The 21,834-nt window shown below is 42.9% G+C and overlaps 1 protein-coding gene across 1 annotated transcript in view; it reads right to left on the bottom strand.

The window, feature by feature from the left end:
• LOC137414077 (zinc transporter ZIP6) overlaps positions 1-21,834 on the bottom strand; it is a gene marked incomplete at its 3' end in the record, with an annotated part of 131,708 nt that overhangs the window by 17,161 nt on the left and 92,713 nt on the right. Inside the window, 3 exon segments of the mRNA XM_078782383.1 lie at positions 6,627-6,819; positions 17,118-17,339; positions 17,427-18,388. Coding sequence (XP_078638509.1) covers positions 6,627-6,819; positions 17,118-17,339; positions 17,427-18,374 — 1,363 coding nt within the window.

The following is a 21,834-nucleotide window of genomic DNA, read 5'->3' as shown; positions in this document are numbered from 1 at the left end:
TGCAAACAAGATTTTCGCTTTCACCGGGGTTCAACAAAAAGGAACATTTCACAAGGTCATTAGCAGAGCAAAGGTCCACAAGCATTGACCACTGAGCAGGTATAGCACCATATTCGTTTCGCTGACTAAACAGTAATCTAGATTGCATCAAGCATGATGAGCACACCAACGGTTTTTTTTTTTGGTTTTTTTTGTATACTGAATCGAGGCTCGTGAAAGAGCTAACATTTATTTCACAAACAAATCACCCAGACAAACAAAAAATATAAAAAGAGGGAGCGGAAGACAAGATGGGGAGAGAAGGGGAAGCACACAAACATAACATTTGAGAGCAAGGAGATGTGTGGGAGGGAGAGGGCTTGGGAGGAGGAGGCATGGGAAGGGGGGGGGGGGTGGGAGAAGTATAAAACACAAGGACACCAAGGACTTCCAGGACAGAAGTTGGTATTTCAAAAAAATGGATTTGGGGTGAAATTAGCGGGGGTAGAAAAGATCAAGGTTTTGTATGCGGGAAGATAAGAGATGGTGGTGAACAGCTGTTTTAAAGACCTGGAGGGTGGAGTGGGATTGAAGAGAGTGAGGGAGTTTGTTCCAGAGGCGGGAGAAAAGAGGAATGAAGGAGTGAAGGTGAGCAGAGAGTCTTGATTTTGGCAGTTTAACCATAAGAGGGTTGCAGGCAGATCTTGTGCGGTTACAAATGGACCAACATTTTTCTGTTTGTTGGCAGCACCACCAAGACAGGACTGGACTGGACCAGCGACCCACAAACTACCAAAGCTTTGTAGAGCAACAAAAAAGGAACAAGGTGTAATGAGAGCTGTGATCTATGATGGAAAGTTCTGTCTCTCTGTCTGTGTGTGTGTCGCTCTCTCTGTCTGTCTGTCTGGCTGTGTGTGCGTGTGTGTGTGCGTGTGTGTGTATGTGTGTATGTGTGTGCATGCGTCTGTCTGTCTGTGCGTGTATCTCTCTGTCTGTGTGTGTGTGTGTGTGTGTGTGTCTCTCTGTCTGTGTGTGCGTGTATGTGTCTCTCTGTCTGTGTGTGCATGTATGTGTCTCTCTGTCTGTGTGTGCGTGTATGTGTGTATGTGTCTCTCTGTCTGTGTGTGCGTGTATGTGTGTATGTGTCTCTCTGTCTGTGTGTGCGTGTATGTCTGTGTCTCTCTGTCTGTGTGTGCGTGTATGTATGTGTCTCTTTGTCTGTGTGTGCATGTATGTGTCTCTCTGTCTGTGTGTGTGTTTCTGTCTGTGTGTGTGTGTCTGTGTGTCTGTGTGTCTGTCTGTGTGTGTGTGTGTGTGTGTGTGTGTGTGTGTGTGTGTGTGTGTGTGTGTGTGTGTGTGTGTGTGTGTGTGTGTGTGTGTGTATCTCTGTCTGTGTGTCTCTTACAAGTGAGATTATTTTAAATAGAGACTAATGTTTGTGTAAGAGGTGACATGCATGCACACACAACTTTCAGGAAGTAAGGCAACTTCCTTGAGCACTCTGGGTGCTGGTGATGCCATTTTGTCATGCCGCTTATCTTTAGGATCACGTTGGGGCAGTTAAGGGAAATCCCACCGCCCCCACCATTTCCTCCCACAATGGCATGCCATCCCACCAGGTTAGTTTGTTCTCTATTCTCCAAATGCTGAGTGTCAAGGAAGCAGCACAGACTACTTTGGTATAACTCGGCTGGGATCAGCATCAAATCTCCGACGTCCCAGCCATGGAGTGAATGCTTGGTAGGCTAACCATAACACCACAGAATCTGAGATATTAAAAAATTTGATTTGTCTTGCAAGTTTGAAAACAAAAAAAAATTGAGAGATAAAACCAAATACAAACAATTGCATTTGAAATTTTTGAACAGAAAATAACTTGATCGTTATTAATTTTTTGAGTGAGAAAGTTTTTTTGCCCAAAAAAGTAATTAAACAAGCATTATATTGATAACATTTCCATTTATCAACTTCATGTGCATATACAGTAAATAACACCACCAACTAACAACACAAAAAGACCACTAACTTGCTGCGGTGAGAGAATGAAAGGCCCTCAGTATCGGCTTCATCACGAGAGATTCCAATGATTCTGAATGCTTTTGTTTCTACAGTGTGAAGCCAAGCTAGGTGGGAGGCAGGAGCACCAGCCCAGAGGGGAGAGCAGTACTGCAAGCTGAAATTGTGGAATTTGTTGCTTGTGGAATTTTCAAGTTCAAATGCAAATTGAATGCGCGTCATGATTCCTGAATCAAAACAACATTTAACATTCCTACCTCACCTCCTCTCACAACCACCTCTGCCCTTCAACACACCAATTGTTCTCCCCCAAATATCTTCAGCCTAACCATCCTCCATGTAATTTCTCAAACTTACAATTTACAAAAAGGTATTGCACATGATAAGTAGACTTGGGTTGAGGACAAACACAGACGGGTTGAGAGTCTGGTGGAATCAAATCAGATGCCTACTTCTATTTCACATCATCATTTTAACGTTCGTCTGTATGTTTTATTTTGGACCAATGTAAACACGGAAATGGCAAATGGCAAGTCAAGCTTGACCATTTGGAGTCAACAACAACAACAACAACAACTTGGCCATTTGGAGTCATTCGTCTTTCCGATATTCACCTTCAGACCTTTTGCCTCCATACATTCCTTCCATTTGCTCATCTTCTCCTTCAGTCCATCCATACTCTCCCAAATCAACACCAGATCATCTACATACAACAACTCCCACGGTAAACCCTCCTTTACATTCTGAGCCAGCACCTCCATCACAGCTACAAATAGTAGTGGACTTTGTATTGACCCCTGATGCACTCCCACCTTCACCTCAAACTCACCACTGTTCCCGTCCTTCGTTCTTTCAGCTGTGCACGCTCTCGTACATTGCCATCACTACTCTGATCAACCATTCCTCCACTCATAACTTCCTCAATGCCCATGTCATGACTTCGCGAGGAATCCTATCGAATGCTTTCTCCAGATCAACAAACCCAAGAAACAACTTATTCTTCTTCTCCATGTAATTCTCCTGCAACTGCCTTACAATAAAAAGCGCGTGTCGTTCTTTCCCTGGCATAAATCGAAACTGCATTTCGTCGAACTTCACTTTCTCCCTTATTCTCTTCTCCAACACCCTTTCCAATACCTTCATTCCATGCTCTAATAACTTTATCGCTCGATACGAGCCACAGTCCAGAGGGTCACCTTTCCCCTTGTATAGAGGGACGAGGGTACTCGGTTTCCAATCCACTGGAATGTGGCCTTCTTTCACCACCAGATTACAGATCTCTGCCATTCTCTTCACACCCCAACTTCCCGCTGCCTTCAACACATCTCCCACAACTCCCGTCGACCCTCCCGCTTTTCTACTCTTCATTGCTTTTATCGCTTCCTCAACTTCCTTCTCAGTTATCTTCTCTGCCGGTCCTAAAACTGGGTTACTCTCTATGTTGCCATCCCATTCATTCTCTGCATTCAACAGCATTTCCATATATCTCGTCCATCTTCCTTTAATTCCATCTGGGTCGACAACGATTTGTCCCACTTCATCCTTCAAGCAACTCACCGCCATCACATCACACCTCTCTTTCGCTATCTGCTTTGCAATCCTGAATACTGCTCCCTGACCCTCTTCCGAATCCAAGCGTTCTCCAAACATTTTCCTGCATGCCTCCTGCGCCTTTGCTACCTCTTTCTTTGCAGCCTTCCTGGCTGCCTTATAACTTTCATGCTCTGCTGTTTCTGCTCCCGTACCCTTCACCTTCTGCCATTCCTTGAACTTCTTCCTCTTCTCGTCAATCCTCTTTTTAACTTCATCATCCCACCACCATGTTTCTGAGTGCCTCGGTGGTCCTTTTGCCCATCCACATACCTCACCAACGGCTCCCAACAGACTATCTTTCATTGACATCCAACCACTTTCAAGCTCAACCACATCATCCTCAACCATACTCAGCCTCTCTTTTAATGTCTCCCTCACTGTCACCTCTTTCAATCTCCACACCTTCATTCTTGGTTGGTACTTCACCCGCCGAGCTCTCCTCGCACCTTTCACCCTTATGTCGCAGACACCAAGTGATGCTGTGAAACAGCCTCCTCCCCCGGGATCAACTTGGTGTCCCAGAGGTGCCCCCTATCTCACCTACGCACCATCAGGTAGTCAACGGTTGTCGTCGACCCACCTGACGTGTATGTAACAAGCTTATTATCTGCTTTCTGAAACTGAGTATTACAAATCAATAAACCAGCTCCATCAGCAAAGTCCAAAATCCTTCCACCTTCTCCATTCCTCACATCATATCCGTAACCCCCATGGACTCCCTCAAAACCATCTATACTCCTTCCCACATGTCCATTTAGGTCTCCTCCTACCACAACAACTTCCTCATGTTTCACATTGTCCATCAGCTTCTCTATTGCACACCAGAACTTGTCCTTCTCTTCATCGCTCCGACCGACCTGCGGAGCATATCGCGAGATGACGTTCACCAAGAGCTTTCCAATCATCATTTTCACCATCATCAACCTATCACTCACTCTAGTCACACTCACCACACTGTCTACAAACTCTTCAGAAAACAGGACACCAACACCATACACGCCTTCCGGGCCACACAAACTTGTATTTCTGTCCCTGCCTAGTGCCTACCCTTCACCATTCTAACACCACTTCCCTTCCATCTCGTCTCCTGCACACAACACATGTCCACTCTTCTTCTGACCAATACTTCCACCATTTCTCCTGATCTCCCTGTCATTGTCCCCACATTCCATGTCCCAAACCTCGGAAACCGATCTCCACATGGGGTTCTCCCCGTGGGGATCTCCATTTGGAGTCCAAAAGTTAAAAACAATTAGCTTCCTGCCAATATTTTTACTGAAGGAGCTGTCACTGCGAGTAAAGGGTGGTAATAATATGCTTTCATAACAATATTGAGTGCTTTGAAATGGGGGAGGGGAGAGGTGAAAATTACAAGAGGCTGCATTTCTTAATCCTTAACATAAATAAATAAAACTACCACCTTTATTTATATTGCTCGAATTGAATTGATCAACCAACTCAGTTCACAGCAGGACAAAGGCCTCCCTTCAACACAGTCCATTCCATTCCATTCTAATCAAAAACGATTTGAGACCATTACACTCCAGTAAATGGTACAATTTCATCTCTCCATCTGATCTTTAATCTACATCTGGTTGTTCTAGGGCCTTCTCCATAGTTTGCTAGTTTGTAATTCTTGTTATCCACCAGTTTGTCCATTATTTTTGCTGTGTCAAGGCCAGCTCCATTTCAGTTTTGTGATTGTGACCATAATGTGAAAGAATTTTGTTTTCTGTCTGATGCATTTGTTTCCTTTTACTGTAATGCAAATACAATTTGGTCGACGGGTGAACATATAAAAAGACTCGGGTACTTTGGGTTAGACACCCCTTCTACACGTAGACTGTGGAGTCCATGAAAGAGGTGCAAAAACCTATTTTGTTTGCATGGTCTCAAATAAAGCATGCTGGGTGCAGTTAAATCTGTTAGCCATACTACAGGAGTTTCAAGTCACATCAGGGGAGGATAAAATCAGCAATTAAAAATTACAAGAAGGGATGGTAACGGCCGACACGAGAGTATAGAGCAAACTTGTTGTGTGCCGGTTCACATTCCTGGAGATTAACTGTCATTAAGTGCAAGAACCATTGGAATGGCATCGCAGAGGTTGTGTGATAAAGTCCAGCTGAAAGCAGCAGCATTAAAGGATTTGGATTATAAGCTTCAGAAAAGTGAGCTGGACTCGGGAGAATTCGCTTGTCACCAACGGATTGTCGGCAGGATTCCAGTGGGTTCATGAGTTGCCTTTGAAGAAATGTTGATTCAACTGCCATGCTTGGTCACCCGCCCATGGGGCACAAAGTCCACCTTTCTAGGTGGTCTTAAAAGCTACTCGGGATGGATACTTCGTGATGTGGATACAAACATTTAATGCCAACCACATCCACTAAATTTAATTTTAAAAAAAATAAAAAAAATTACTCCCTCAGGTATGTATGATACCCAAGGATGATGTCTGATGCCTACAAAGTCTGAGCAAATCAAGAGGCAGATGTATCAGAAACTTCCTTGGCCAACATCTGAAGTCAAAAGCTTCTTCGCTATTTCTTCAAACTTCACAAAAAACACATCTTGAAGGACAAGAAATCAGAGTAACTTGGACTAAGCAAATTATTGCATTGAAGCATAATCTTTGAATGTTACCTTAAGCAAGAACAGAGAAATGAGAATTTAATTGGTAGTGATTCCGTCACCGACTCTAAAGCTAAAATGTAATCTCACGGTGCTCTTTCTGACCGCACTGAATGCTGATGAGAAACTTTTCCCCATTGCTCTGTCTTGAAACCAAGTCCAAGTTATTTCTGAGGGAAAGTGGTAATAAAGAAGAATTATAAGCTGCACCTAACAGTAATGAAAAATTAATGAACAAATTTGATAAAAAGTAATGCCGACCATCGTCATGACGTATTAAAAGAAAGAGTATAAAATCTAAACCACTGTAGCATTCTCAATAAGTGTTAGATCCCCACCGTCGAATGTGCATCAAGGAAATGCCAATCACTTGTGGGTAGTCAACAGGTCCCCCTCTCCCCCCATACCTGCAATCGGAGAGGGAGGTTTTGAATCTGTTTCCCTGGTTTTGTGAGATGGTACAGCTGTGACATGGTCAGCACAGGCCCGACTATCAACTTGGTAGAGGAGGGCTGTGCAGACGAAGGTGAAGTTGTCTGCTGTGAGGTCTCTCTCAAGAGGCATTCCAAAGGAACTCAGCAGCTGGCTGGCAGTCGGGCACTGAAAAGACAAAATGCAAAATAAGCAGGGAACCAGCAAAGCAATCATGTGTGAAAGGAATGTCAGGAGATCACACGTCCTTTATATTAAAACGATGACCAGCGGTCACAAGTCTACAAATAAAAATAAATAAATACAATTCAACCTGTACACATGGAAACCGGTTCAACATAGTTAAGAAAAAGGTTAAGTTCTTCCTGACTTCCTGAAAAAGGTTAAGTTACCTGACTGATCTCTCCATACAGTTTGCTTCTGACAATCCAGACTTGATCTGCTTAACAGAGACTTTCCTCCTTCAAGATGTCTCTGATTCCTTAATATCTCTTCCTGGTTACTCCCTCCTCCGGTATGATAGACCTGAGCCTCGGCCTGGTGGTGGGGTGGCTATCTTTATCAAAAACTCTCTTCCTCACTCTCCTTGCACTGCCCTCTCTCCTCCTCACCCCCAGGAGTACCTCTGGCTACGGCTTCCTCTCCGCTCCCACCTTTTGTTCATATGTGTTCTGTACCGTCCCCCAAACAGTGATGACTCCATCTACATTTCACTGTCTGACAACATGGACCAACTTCTATCCACTCATCCCAACTCTCTCTTCCTCATATGTGGTGACTTCAATTGTCATCATGCCACCTGGTTGGGTGTGGGTTTCCTCTCTCACCAGTCATGGCACCTCAGCAAAGGACTTCTGTGACTCACTGGGATTGACACAATCTGTCAATTTCCCGACCCGGATCTCAGCCAATGGAGTATCTTCTCTTCTAGACTTGGTTATGACTAACTTCCCTGCTAATGTCTGCTGCTCTTCTTCTGCTCCAATCGGTTCTTCTGATCATGTGCTTGTCAAAGTGGACATCTCTCTGGCCATTCTCAGAGAGCCTCCTCAGCGTCGACGAGTCTGGCATTTCACTCAGGCCGACTGGGACGGTCTTCAAGCAGCCATCAATCGTCTGGATTGGTCTCCCATCTCCACTGCCTCTGACATCAATTCTTCCTGGGAATTCTTCCAAAGCAAACTGATCTCTCTCATGCACAGATTTATCCCATCTCGCCTTCAGTTGTCTTACCCTTCCTCCCGTCCATGGTACACTGAATCTTGTGGTGAGGCAGTTGCCCTGAAACAACTTGCCTTTGCCTCTTGGAAGGCTAATCCAACTGAAGGAAATCTCAGTTCCTTCCACCAAGCTCGGAACAAGTGTGTGTCTACCCTCAGGAGTGCCAGGAAGCACTATCTCTCCTCACTCAAGAATGAACTCTCAAACCTGTCTCCTTCCTCCAAATCCTGGTGGCGTCTGGTCAAATCCGTTTCTGGTGTTTGTTCCCCCTCCATCCCCTCCCTTACCTCAAATGGCCACACAGTTGACATCGCACGTGACAAAGCCGAATGCCTCAACTCTGTGTTTGCCTCAAAATCCTTAGTCCCAAACCCATCTCTCTCTCTTCCCACCTTTCCCAGTCGAACCAAACTGCTCCTGGACTCTGTGACCTTCTCTCCTGACAAGGTGGAGGAGTTTTTGACAAACCTCGACTCTGATTCTGCAACTGGACCAGATGGCATCAGCCCACGGGTCCTAAAATCCTGCTCTGCCGCTCTATCTCACCCTCTCTCTGTTCTTTTCACCCTATCCTTTGCTCAAGGTCATCTGCCAGCATCCTGGAAATCAGCAAACATTACCGCTTTACACAAAAAAGGTGCAAAAACAGATCCTTGCAACTACAGACCAATCAGCCTGCTCCCAATTATCAGCAAAGTCATGGAATCCATCATTGCTTCGGATATGAAATCTTTCCTCTTCTCCAATGGCTTGATCTCTGATCATCAATTTGGTTTCAGACCAGGTCACTCTACTCTGGACATGCTGCTTCTGCTGTCTCAACAATGGATGGAGGTCCTCAATGCCAAACAGGAAATCAGAGCTGTCTCCCTTGACATATCACGTGCCTTCGATACGGTCTGGCACCCAGCTCTGCTCACCAAACTCTCCTCCTATGGTATCCATGGAAATCTCCATGCATGGCTTGCGGACTTCCTCTCTGGTCGTAGTCAACGTGTGGCCCTGAATGGATTTCTCTCATCTCCCCTTCCCGTTCAGGCTGGAGTTCCCCAAGGCAGTGTGCTGGGCCCTGTGCTTTTTCTGGTCTTTATCAATGATCTCTCCGACTCTCTGGAAAATCCTCTGTATCTCTTTGCTGATGACTCCACTCTCTGCCGCTCCATTCCTCTTCCCTCAGATCGGCAGTCTGCAGCCTCCTCACTCTCTGAAGACCTGGACAAAATCACAGACTGGTCAAACATGTGGAACATGTCTTTCAATCCTGACAAATCTCACACTCTTACTATGTCTCTCCGAAAAGATCGACTGGACAACCCTCCCATCTACTTTCTCAACAATCCTCTCCAAGAAGTTCTGTCGCTCAAGCTTTTGGGTCTCACCATCTGCCATGATCTTTCTTGGGAAAACCACATTTCCAAGCTGGCCTCCAAAGCCAGTCGCCGACTGGGCATCCTCCGTCGTGCGAAGTCCTTCCTAGGCACACCTGAGCTCCTCACCACATACAAGGCTTTCATCCGCAGCTCAATGGAATACTGTTCTCCCCTATGGGCTGGTGCTCCTGCCTCACACCTGGCTCGGCTTCACGCTGTTCAATCCAAAGCTTTCAGAATCATTGGAATCTCCCGCGATGAAGCTATCTCTGAGGGCCTTTCACTCACTCACCGCAGGCAGGTAGGTGGTCTTTCTGTCTTCTACCGACTCCTCTCCGGCCTTGCTCCCCCAGCTCTCTCTGTGCTCTGTCCCCCAAATATTCCTACAGGTCGCACAAGATCTGCCAGCCACCCTCTGATGGTTAAACTGCCGAAATCTCGGCTCTCTGCTCACCTTCACTCTTTCATTCCTCTTTTCTCCCGCCTCTGGAACAAACTCCCACACTCACTTCAATCACACTCCTCCCTCCAGGTCTTCAAAACAGCTGTTCACCACCATCTCTTATCTTCCCCCATCCAAAACCTTGATCTTTTCTACCCCCACTAATTCACCCCAGATCCACCTTGTTTGAAATTCCAACTTCTTTCCTGGAAGTCTTGGCAGTGTCCATATGTTTTATACCTCTGCCACCCCCCCCCCCTTGCCATGCCTCCCCCCAAAGCCCTCTCCCTCCCACAGTTCTCTCGATGTCTCCATGTCTCTCGGTCCCTGCTCTCAAATGTTGTGTTTGTGTCCTTCCCCCTCTCTCCCCATCTTGTCTACCGCTCCCGATGTTATTTGTTTTGTGTGTCTGTTTGTCTTTCTGTGTGATTAATGTTCGCTCTTTCACGAGCCTCGATCTTGTATACAAAAAAAAAAAAAAAAAAAAAAAAAAAGTTATTAAACATGTTAATCGTGCTGCTTGTGAAAATAAAATATTGAATTAAATTAGAATTTTCTTCCAGACACAAATTAGACAATGCTCCATGCACAAGATTCCATTCATCACAAGACCAAGACAATTTTGCACACTGAGCATGTGCCACACAGTATAAACCTCGAAAAACACACCTGGTCAAAGTTTGGAGAAGCCAATGATATAATTGTGTATTTCCATTGGTGGACTGTGTTACAATGACCTGAAGAAGACTTGGTGAAGCCAAAGATGGCAAATGATTGGGATGAACAATGCTGGGATGTCCTACAGTGAAAATGTATGTCAATTTGCCTTCCGTCAGACTGTTATCAGCAGATTAGTTTGCAATCCGTAACAAACCTTTAAAACAGCTGTTCACCATCATCTCTTATCTCCCCCCCCCCCCCCCCCCCCATCCAAAACCTGGATCTTTTCTACCCCTGTTAATTCACCCCAGATCCACTTTTTTGAAATTCCAAATTCTTTCCTGGAAGTCCTAGCAGTGTCTAAGTTTTATACCTCTCCCACCTCCCCCCAAGCCCTCTCCCTCTCACAGTTCTCTCGATGTCCCTGCCCTCAAATGTTGTGTTTGTGTCCTTCCCCCTCTCTCCCCATCTTGTCTACCGCTCCCCTTATTTTGTGTTTTATGTGTCGGTTTGACTTTTTGTGTGATTAATGTCAGCTCTTTCACGAGCCTCGATCTTGTATCAAAAAAAAAAAAAATGGTCCTAAAGACAAGCCTCAATCTAGACAACTAAGTGACGTCTAACAAGGAAAACGTAGTTCTCATCAGGCTTATCAGACATATTCATTTTGCCACAAGCAGAGTGTTGTGGAATGAATGGAACCCCCCTCGGAGGTTAACCATGAGAATTGTGCAGAACCGGCTTCGTGCTGGAGCTTGCAGAGCCAGTAGACTGAAAAGACGCCCTCCTTACCCCAAAACACAGAGCAATCCAATTGGTATGGTGCTGGGCACATCAAAGCTGGAAGTTCAAATCTTGGAGAAGCGATTTAAATCCAATGGAGAACATTTGGGACATTATTGGACATAGAAATATGAAAATGGACCCTCCTTTGGACCCTCCTTTTTATATTAACACCACAGGGGAAGGATCAAACATAAAAACCAAGAAAAAAAACAAAAACAAACATATAAACTAAAACAGCCTCGGTAGAGCGCATACCTCCAACAGGCTGAACAGTTTACATTTTGTATCCCACTGATGCGCAGGATCTGCATCTGGACCTTAACCAAAATTTAATCCACTTGTTTGTGTCACCTAACTAACTCATCTACCAAGTTGTCAGAATGCAAACTTTTTTGAAATATCATGCCGTATATTGTTTTGGCCCTATATCAATGGTATAGAATCACTTTCTATTTTAAAAAAATATAAAAAATTCTCACATATATGTCAATGGGGTCGAATCACTTTATATTAAAAAAAAAATTTTTTTATCTCGCATCCGGATCTTCACCGAAATCAAATCAATTCGGCCTTGTCACACACCCAACCTGTCCACTAAATTTCGTCCGCATCATTTTGTGCGTAACTTTTTGATACATCCTTTTTTTCCCCCATTTTTTTTTAGTTCAACCCACCACAAACCCTATAAGGCCGGGGGGAGGGGGGGGGCGCAGAGGGATGGGAGGGGGAGAAAACTCGAAGAATACCTCATGGTCTTACTCTTCGGGACAGATACAGTGTATGGATGGGAAGAAACTGACAACTGAGAAAAATGTGTAGAGCAACTGAAAGCATGCTCAGGTGGAACAACCTGTGATAGACCCTCAGAGAACATTCCTTTGTAATATCTGTAGAAAAGGCTCAAGGAAGCAACAGAGTGGTGGAATGAGAGAGGTTACAGGGATGATGCCAACTCCTGTTCTAACAGAAAGGCAGCACGTCATTGGATTCTGTCAAGGAGAGATAGGTGACAGGGTGGAACATCAGCCCAAATATGGCAATGATACTCCATGACAGGATGGATAGTCACCTTGTATAGATGAAGCATAGCAGTTTGAGAAGTATTGCCGAGCATGAAATAAGTAGCCAAAGCACTGGGAGGCTCTTTTAGCGATACAGTACCAGAGATGTACTTTTCCCAGCTGAGGTTTGAGCTGATATCAAATCCAAGCAGACAGATAACAGGAGGTTCCTGTAAAGGTGAACAATCCATAGACAGGGTTGGTTAAACAAGGTGATCTTGAAATAAACAGAGACAACAAGTGGGTCTATTTTGATTGAAAGAAACAAACCAGTCTTTTCCCCAGTTTATCACACACTCTAGGTCCTGATTGAGTGTGGTACAGGCATGGTCACGGGCAGTAGGCGACTATGTTTCTGGGTAGGTAGTATACAGTTTTGTCTTACTCACAGACATATGTGAAAACATAACCTCCGTCCTACTTCGGTGGCCAGAGCAAAGATGGGAGAATATAATCAGGACGGGATGCCATAGATTACTGACCCACAGTAAAATAAAGAATGGCAAAGGGCTTCAAAATATTTTGCAGCCAAGCAAGAGTGTTTCAGATGGCACCAAAGGTAAACATTAGTGGCCTCGGAAAGGACTCCAAAAATCCCATGCTCGGTGCAGTTCCAATCCTAAAGAGTTGAAGGCCAAGACAGAAGGAGACTTGGACAAAATGTGTGTGGGGAGGAATGGGGACAGGAGAGGACACATGGGGTGGACAACATTGATACAGAAGGAAACTTACAGTAGGAAAAACTGGAAATTTGGAAGGAGGGGTGGTGGAGGGAAGGGAGAGTGAACAAGAGTAAAAAAGATCATGGCTTTGGATTGGGGACGATCCGAGATGGTGGTGGACAGCTGTCTTGATAACCTTGGAGGGTGGGGGAGGATAAAGCACTGAGACGGCAGAGGGTGCAAGACCACAAATGAGGTGGAAGAAGACACAGACCACCGACCTGTCGGCGATGGCGAAGTGATAGGCCCATAGCCTAATTGACCTTTTGAGACATTCATTCCATCATTGGATGTAATTATTGACTGGTTTTGAGTCTTGCATCACATTGTGTTTCCAGCAGCCCCATTCTCATCATGTATTTTGGTGTAAAACAGTGCCATTAGAGATATCCTCATTATGTAATAAAGAAAAAAAAAAAAAGAAAAAAAAAAAACAACTTAATTTGTCCCGTGGTTTTACTTTTGATAAACGTGACAGTTTCCAAATAACTAAGATTGATCAAATTGTTAACATTCATTACTTTCACATTCCTGTTGGTACAACATAATGCAAGAACTGTGAAAAGTTTGACAGAACAAACTGTCATCTTGACGTGACAAATGTTGCCAATCCTGGTGTTAAGGGAGGGATTACATACTTTCATGAAATGCAACAAAGATTGTGGCATGTGACAATTACTGCTAAAGACAAAGATCAGTTTTAAAGTTATGCTGACGTCAAACGAGTTCCGTGCAAACTGGCCCAGCAAGCCCACAAGGATTGACCACGAAGAACATATTTGGCCATCCTTCAAAAATGGCAAATTCGCCTGAAGTTTTGGAACAGAAACACCACAAGCATCAAATTGTAAGATTCTCATGTCGTTTCTGTGATGGATATGCCATAATTTCAAGCAATGCGGCAAAGGTGCAATTGGCATAATAACTATCATCTTCACAGCCACACCTACACAAATTAAAAATAACGAAACTTACCCACAAATCGCCAGTGTGATGTCCTTTAAAATGCCTCACTTAAATTGATTCTCTGATACTTATGTGGTGAGACATCCTCATCCATCCAGGTCATGGTGATGAGGTGTCTGTTCTTCCACATCGTTTTGTTACCTTCACCACCGAATGTGGACAGGGGTTATGTTTTCACCCCTGTTTCTCTTTGAGCAGGATATCTCAAAAAGTTACACACAGATTCAGCCAAAACTCGGTGGGTTTGCGACAAGGACAAATTGATTCGATTTTGGAGAAGATCCGGATACTATAATATTTAAAGTGATTTTTCACCATTGAGATTATGGGATCAAAACAATATATAGCACAATATCTCAAAAATATATGGATGGATTTGGACAAAACTTGGTGGATGATTTGGATAGGTGACAAGAACAAGCTGGTTAGATTTTGGAGGTCCAGATGCGGAGCTGGCCTATCAGTGGAATACAAAACGTAAACTGTTCAGCCTGGTGGAAGTATGCACTATATCGAGTGCTGTTCTAGATAAAAGTTGTGTTTATATGAATGTGCAATTGTTTTGTGTTTAGTTCAATGTCTTAAGTTTTTATTTTGTTGAGCATATATTTGCCATGTCAGTGTCGTAAGTTGTATCTATATATATAAAGTAGAGTTGGCCTCTGTGTCTGTATCCTGATCTATGTATGATCTCTAAGATCTCGAGAACCCGTGGACGGATTTGCGAGCGGAAAGTACTGTTCGACTCGGGATGGTCCCAGGAATGTCACGGAGACATAAACATTTAAAAAATTTCGGGTTTTAAAATTAGCGTATTATTAGCACTAGCAGAAGAGAGAGGGATTCGAAGGGAGGGAGCGCAGCGCTTCTAGCGCTTCTGACTACAGCACACCTTAAAATTAAAAAAACTTCGGGTCTACAATCTCTAAGATCTCGAGAACCCGTGGACGGATTTGCGAGCGGAAAGTACTGTTCGACTCGGGATGGTCCCAGGAATGTCACGGAGACATAAACATTTATAATCACTTGCTAGCGAATAAATAATAACGCATAAATACCTTTCAGCAGCGCGTAAAATAATCTTTCGTTTCAAGTCACTCTCACAAATAGCTTTCCGGAAATGACGGGTCGAAGTGGTCGAGCTGTTAGCATGACGCCTTATCTTTTCAGAGTCCGGGGTTCGAATCACCCCTCTGACATTTATTTTTCGCTTTTATCACGTCCTTTCCCGCACAATTTTTGGGACAGATCCCGTTGAGTGTTTTATTAAAGTTATTGTTTTGTCATTTTCTTATTGTTTTCATGTTTATTTGGCTTGAAACAAAAAAATTATGCCGCCGTTAGGCGTTATGACATCCGATCATAATGCAGCTAATTAGCTTCTAAAAACCAAGAGTCTGCCGTCTATCTTCTATCTATATATATAAAGTAGAGTTGGTCCTGATCTATGTATCTATGATCTCTAAGATCTCGAGAACCCGTGGACGGATTTGCGAGCGGAAAGTACTGTTCGACTCGGGATGGTCCCAGGAATGTCACGGAGACATAAACATTTAAAAAATTTCGGGTTTTAAAATTAGCGTATTATTAGCACTAGCAGAAGAGAGAGGGATTCGAAGGGAGGGAGCGCAGCGCTTCTAGCGCTTCTGACTACAGCACACCTTAAAATTAAAAAAACTTCGGGTTTTAAAATTAGTGTGTTACGCGTAATTAGCGCTAGCAGAAGAGGGAGGGAATCTAAGGGAGGGAGCGCAGTGCTCCCTCCAGCGCTTCTGTTAGCGTAATTAGCGTATTTCGGAACGTTAATTTTTCAACTTCATTATTCGGAATCAGTACGTCCCAGAGAACCTTCGTAACGTTAATTTTTCAACTTCATCCGATTGACATGGGACCAACGGCATGTGACAAAGAGTGAAACATACAGGCTACATTTATTTGACGACAATGAGTTCCGACTTCCGACCTCGGTGGGATGACAGGCTGAGTCAACCCCCCTGGTGTGAAGGGGGAGGAGGAGGGGAGGGGGAAGAGAAGGGGAGGGGAACGAGGGGGAAGGGGATGGGAGGGGGGAGGGGGAGGGGGGGAGGGGGAGGGGGAGGGGGAAGGGGGGAGGGGAAGCGGGGAGGGGAAAGGGGGGGGAGGGGGGAGGGGAGGGGCCCTTCTTCCCCTGGGCACCCCCGCACCCTTCCCTCCCCCCTTCCCCTCCCCCCCTCCCCCCCTTCCCCCTCCCCCCCATTCCCCTCCCCTCCTCTTCCCCCTCCCCTCCTCCTCCCCCGCTTCCCCCTCCCCCCTCCCCCCCCGTTCCCCTCCCCTCCTCTTCCCCCTCCCCTCCTCCTCCCACTCCCGTGCAAAGCCGGGTACCTCTGCTAGTCAGGTTATGGTTACGAGTCAAAACCTGTTTAATGCATTGCCTGCCCCTCTAAATTGTATTAAGTGTATACGTAATGTTATTGAGCAGTAGCTCATAAATTGGTGAATTAAAAAAAGTTATATCATGGGTGGTGTGGCATTTTTGAATGCAATGCGTCCTGCCTCCCCATAAAGGCTGGTAGACAAATCTCGAATCGAGCATTGTTCCACATGAAGGCCATTCAGTGACATAATAATGAGGGGTTGGTCTGTTTGGCATGCCAATGTGAGCCTTTTGGTTCTTTCCAACAGGTTCAAATCCTAGAAAGTGCAGAGTCGTTCATTAAGCTCAAATGCATTTCCAACATTATTGCAAAACAGGTTTATATGCAAGGATTGAAAAAAGGACAGAGTTAGCTGTGGCCAAAAACATCAATCTCAACCGCACGTTACACAACAACATTGCACTACTGTGGTCAAAAGCAGTCATAGCAAAGGAATGTAGCAACATATTTCTACTCCTTTCATATTATCGATTAAAACATCAAAATGTACTTGCAGTGATCCAAAATAGCAGTTGTCAAGGATCGGTAATCCAAAATGGAAGAAATGATTTGATGTTTAACTTGCCTCTAACAAGCAACTTCAATTTGGGTCTCTGTACAATGTGATTGGCTGAAAGCTTACTTAAAAATACTTCAGAAATTTATTCCAATTGACAAGTTTGTAAACATCATGAATCTCCAAACAGGATGTCCAAATGATGGCATGCTCCTATTCAAAATGAAGGCCATTCCTGACTGCCGATGTATCTCTAAAATCTCTCTCCAAATCACACTCGAGCGGGAGCTTTTAAAGCAATAAAGAATCTACTTTAAAGAAGAAATACCTGGTTGGGTACTGTTATCGACTTGCTGGACGGAGCAACAGCATCATTCAGAGCTCCTCTCTTCCTTCTCCTCCTTTCCGATTGTCTTGACGTTGTGGTCATGGGAGTATGTTGGCTTGTGACTGGCAAAGTGTTGGTCGTTTCAAGTGGAAAAGTCGATGGAGTGGCAGCGGCAGCGACAGAGATGCCATCAGGACTCAATTCTTTTGCAGCAACCTCAATCTAAGCAAGATAAGATGTCACAGTAATTTTAGAATCAGCTTCATGATAATGGGCATGTAACACATTATATCCTGGCTTTCCACTTACTTCTTGGTGGAGCATGTGTGCACCGTGATGATGGTGGTGGGCATGTATACGATTGCTCCCATGTCTCTGATGATGTTCATGTAGATGTTGAGTTTGTGATATCAAACTAAGGCTACTGAGGAGTTTCTGCAAGCCCTTCAAGCTGAGCCGATCTTCCGAGCCATAGCGTGTGAACAACAATCGTAGATATCTCCTGTGTTCATGGAGTGCCAATGTGGTGGCCCTCCCAATATACGGCGTATCAATGGTTTGGTAATCATGTTGAGGGAAACTATGGTGATGCCCACTGTTCAGTTCTTTGTTTTCATGGCTTTTATGCCCTTCACCGACACGAGTTGTAGATTTATCTCCAAGTCTATATCCTCTGTCATCTGGTTGGCGATTATGAAGCCCATGGTCTCGATCGAGGCTACCGTGGTGGTAATTACCACGATGTGCAAGTCCATCATGTTTACTATGGTGATGACCATGGGCACCATTGTGATGGTGATGAGGATGGTTCCCATGGTGAGGTGCTTGATGGGAATGGTTGTGATCATGCTCAGTGTGGATATCTTCTTCATCAGAATGGGGATGAATATGTTCATCACTGGTGTCATTGTGTAATGAACCATCTTCATGCGATTCATTCTGAGTGTGGTTGCCATGAACAGCAATCGCTACAAAATGACTGTCTCTGTCAGAGTCGACCAAGGAAGGAAGGGTCTGCAAGTGGCCATTGTCTGGGAGCTCGGTGCCATCTAGAGGATTGTCTCCATGGCCATGAGCATCATGTGAGTGGTTTCCCTGACCCCTTTCATCAAGACCAAGTGTGACCGTTTCACCAGGTTGAGGAGCCAGGTGCTGTGCATGGTTATGTTCACCGTGGCAGCAGTGCCCGCGAAAAAGCACGGCACTGAGCAGACACACGAGGCAGAAGCTGGCGTGAAGCTCTTTCGTGCCAGACATGCCCAAATAGAGTGCTGAGGAGACACGATAAACAGCAATTTCAGCAAAAGTTTTCAACATGCAGGGTGTCCTTTTTTTTTTCAACATACATTTTTATGTAGCACAGGGTACCACCAAAGCCTTGTTTTGGTTTAAATTTTTATTAGAAACAAATCAGAACAAGACTTTGTGGACACCCTCCCTGTACTATGTTACACCATAAACAAAAAATTTTTTTTTAATGAGAAGAGCACCAAACAAAAACAAAATCACAATTGCATCCTAAAATATTAAACAAGGCAATTCCCTTAGTACCCAGGGTAAGGTCATGGGCATAAAATAATAATAACCTACCCTCCCCCTGACGAGGGATGTGGGTGGAGGGGAGAAGACTTCAGGAGCTGGTGTTTCTAGTTGAACTCAATATATTTTTTAATGCTTTTAAATTTCCAAAAATCCCATCTTTTCACAGAACTCACTTTTCATTTTCTTACCTTTACCTCTTTCCAAAGCACCAAAGACATTTAGCTTTTAAAGAAAAAAAAAAAGTGAATTAAAGAAATTGATTGATTCTTCCACACAATATCTAGAATCATTTTTAAGTTGACTAAGTGTTGTCTCTCAAAAAAGGCTATCAAGATCTCAGCACTTATTCATGATAGCTGACCTTTTTCAGTGGGAATCAAGAAAACGATGACAGCAACATGCAACCAATAAATCAAACACCAACAAAACTAGATGCTATTCTTAGAATACTTACACTGAGCAGTCAACTTGGTGCGAGCCAACTCCTCTGTTTTTGAACGTTTTTTATTTATTTATTTTATTTTATTTACACACTTTCATTTAACTTCATCTGCACTTTGTTTGTTTGCCCCGTTTCAAATCTTCGAGTTGTTCGTTTTCTAGGTTCCATACGTCCGAGAGAGCTTAAATTTGGCCCACGGTCCTCTTTTCTGGTACTTTTACATCTACCACAATTTAATTTAAAAAATAATAACAACAAGTACAGATACATTCAAAGTACACCGCCCCCCATGCCATATAATTAAATATCCTACAATTCAATTGGCTAATCAATTGGCTAACAGCATAACTAAACCACTAGTGCTTCATTCGAAGATGTATCTTTTAGAAATTTAATTAAACTAGGGCATGCCCGTACTATATATATATCTAAAATTATATCCCCCCCCCCTCTATTTACATGAAATGGTTTGGTCCAGCGAACGGCTTGCGTGAACGGAAAGCGAACGGCTTGCGAGTCCGTAAGTCCGGAAGTGACGTCCTCATTTGACTGTCCGGAAGGTCGCATATCGCAGTTACGATGAATCACAAATTAGTTTTAATTAGTTTTAAAACATAGTTTAACGCCAACATAGTTTGCCAACGTGAAATAAATGAATACGCTCTCAAATGTGCCGTCCGAGGCAGAGTCTGTTCGCCACGTTCGGCACACGTGATAGCTCGCTGCTCTCTGATTGGTTGAATCGTTTTTTGGACATAGCTCGGTAACTACTTCTCCGATTAATATGAAACCTTGAAAAGGCACATCCTCGGGTCCCCAGCAATATACCTGGCAAGTTTCAAGTATATCGGACCCGTGGTTGTCGAGAAACAGCGGTCACAGACAAACAAACACACAGAGATTACTGGAATTATAGATAGATAAGTCATTAATAAAAAATTAAATAATTAATTGATTAATCAACAAATAATTAATCGATTAATCAATAAATAATTAATCGATTAAATGATTAATCAATAAATCAAAAATATCCTTGATAAACCACCACCATTTCATCCGAATCTGTAACTTAAAAAATTAATTAGGTCATTCATCGAATAATTAAATAATTAATCGATTGAATGATTAATAAATAAATCAAAAATATCCTTGATAGCCACATCACTTGGTCACTGTCATGTCCAAATATTAGCTTACCAGCTCAAAAGGTGCCTGAGATATTGGCCAAATGAGAAAGAAAATAAATAAATGATTAATAATGAAAGTAAATAAATAATAACCATAAAAAAATTAAATTATTAATCAATTTGGTCAGAGAACACATAAACTACCACTATTTCATCAGAATCTGTAACTTAAAAAAAAATTTTTTTTTGTCATTAATCGAATAATTAAATAATTAATCGATTCATTGATTAATTAATAAATCAAAAATATCCTTTGCAGCCAAATCACCTGGTCATTGGCATGTCCAAATATCAGCTTCCTAACTCAAAAGGTGCCTGAGTTAATGGTCAGAAGAGAAAGGAAATTTGATTAATTAAATAAGTACTTAATTAATCGCTAAGAATTAAATAACTCCTCAATTTATTGATTAATCAAAAAAAAAAATACGGTTTTTGAAAAAGGACTTGCTCACTATTGTGCCGAAATTTCAGCTTCCTAGCTCAAAGGATGGCTGAGATATCGCCCGGACAAACAAACAAGAAAACAAACAAGAAAACAAGTACACATACATTCAAAGTACACCGCCCCATGCCAAATAATTAAATATGCTGCAGCGCGGCATTGCCGGGGCGCCTCCGGCGCCCGGCAATACCGCAGGGCAGCTCATTGAGGCTGCATTGGGAGGGAGAGGTGTACACTAATTGATTGATTAATTGTATAATTAAAATCAATAAAAGATTATCACAAAATATTTTCATAATCAATTGGCTAATCGCATAACTAAACCACTAGTGCTTCATCCGAAGATGTATCTTTTAGAAATTTAATTAAATAAGTCATTTATAAAAAATTAAATAATTAATTGATTACTCAATAAATAATTAATCGATTAATCAATAAATAATTAATAGATGAAATGATTAATCAATAAATCAAAAATATCCTTGATAGCCACATCACTTGGTCACTCATGTCCAAATATTAGCTTCCCAGCTCAAAAGGTGCCTGAGATATTGGCCAAATGAGAAAGATAATAAATAAATGATTAATAATGAAAATAAATAAATAATAATCATAAAAAAATTAAATTATTAATCAATTCGGTCAGAGAACACATAACCCACCACCATTTCATCAGAATCTGTAACTTTAAAAAAAAAAAATTGTCATTAATCGAATCATTAAATAATTAATCGATTAATTGATTAATTAATAAATCAAAAATAGCCTTTGCAGCCAAATCACCTGGTCATTGGCATGTCCAAATATCAGCTTCCTAACTCAAAAGGTGCCTGAGTTAATGGTCAGAAGAGAAAGGAAATTTGATTAATTAAATAAGTACTTAATTAATCGCTAATAATTAAATAACTCCTCAATTAATTGATTAATCAAAAAACAAAAAATACCGTTTTTGACAAAGGACTTGCTCACTATTGTGCCGAAATTTCAGCTTCCTAGCTCAAAGGATGGCTGAGATATCGCCCAGACAAACAAACAAACAAGAAAACAAGAAAGCAAGAAAACAACCAGAGTGAAAACTGAGTACTCCCTTTCAGCGTGCGTCAC

This window comes from Myxine glutinosa, chromosome 7 (genome assembly GCF_964187855.1).
Source record: "Myxine glutinosa chromosome 7, kmMyxGlut1.1, whole genome shotgun sequence".
In the NCBI taxonomy this organism is placed as follows: Eukaryota; Metazoa; Chordata; class Myxini; order Myxiniformes; family Myxinidae; genus Myxine; species Myxine glutinosa.
Note: the sequence above shows the minus strand (reverse complement) of the source record. Positions and strands in the feature narration are given on the sequence as shown.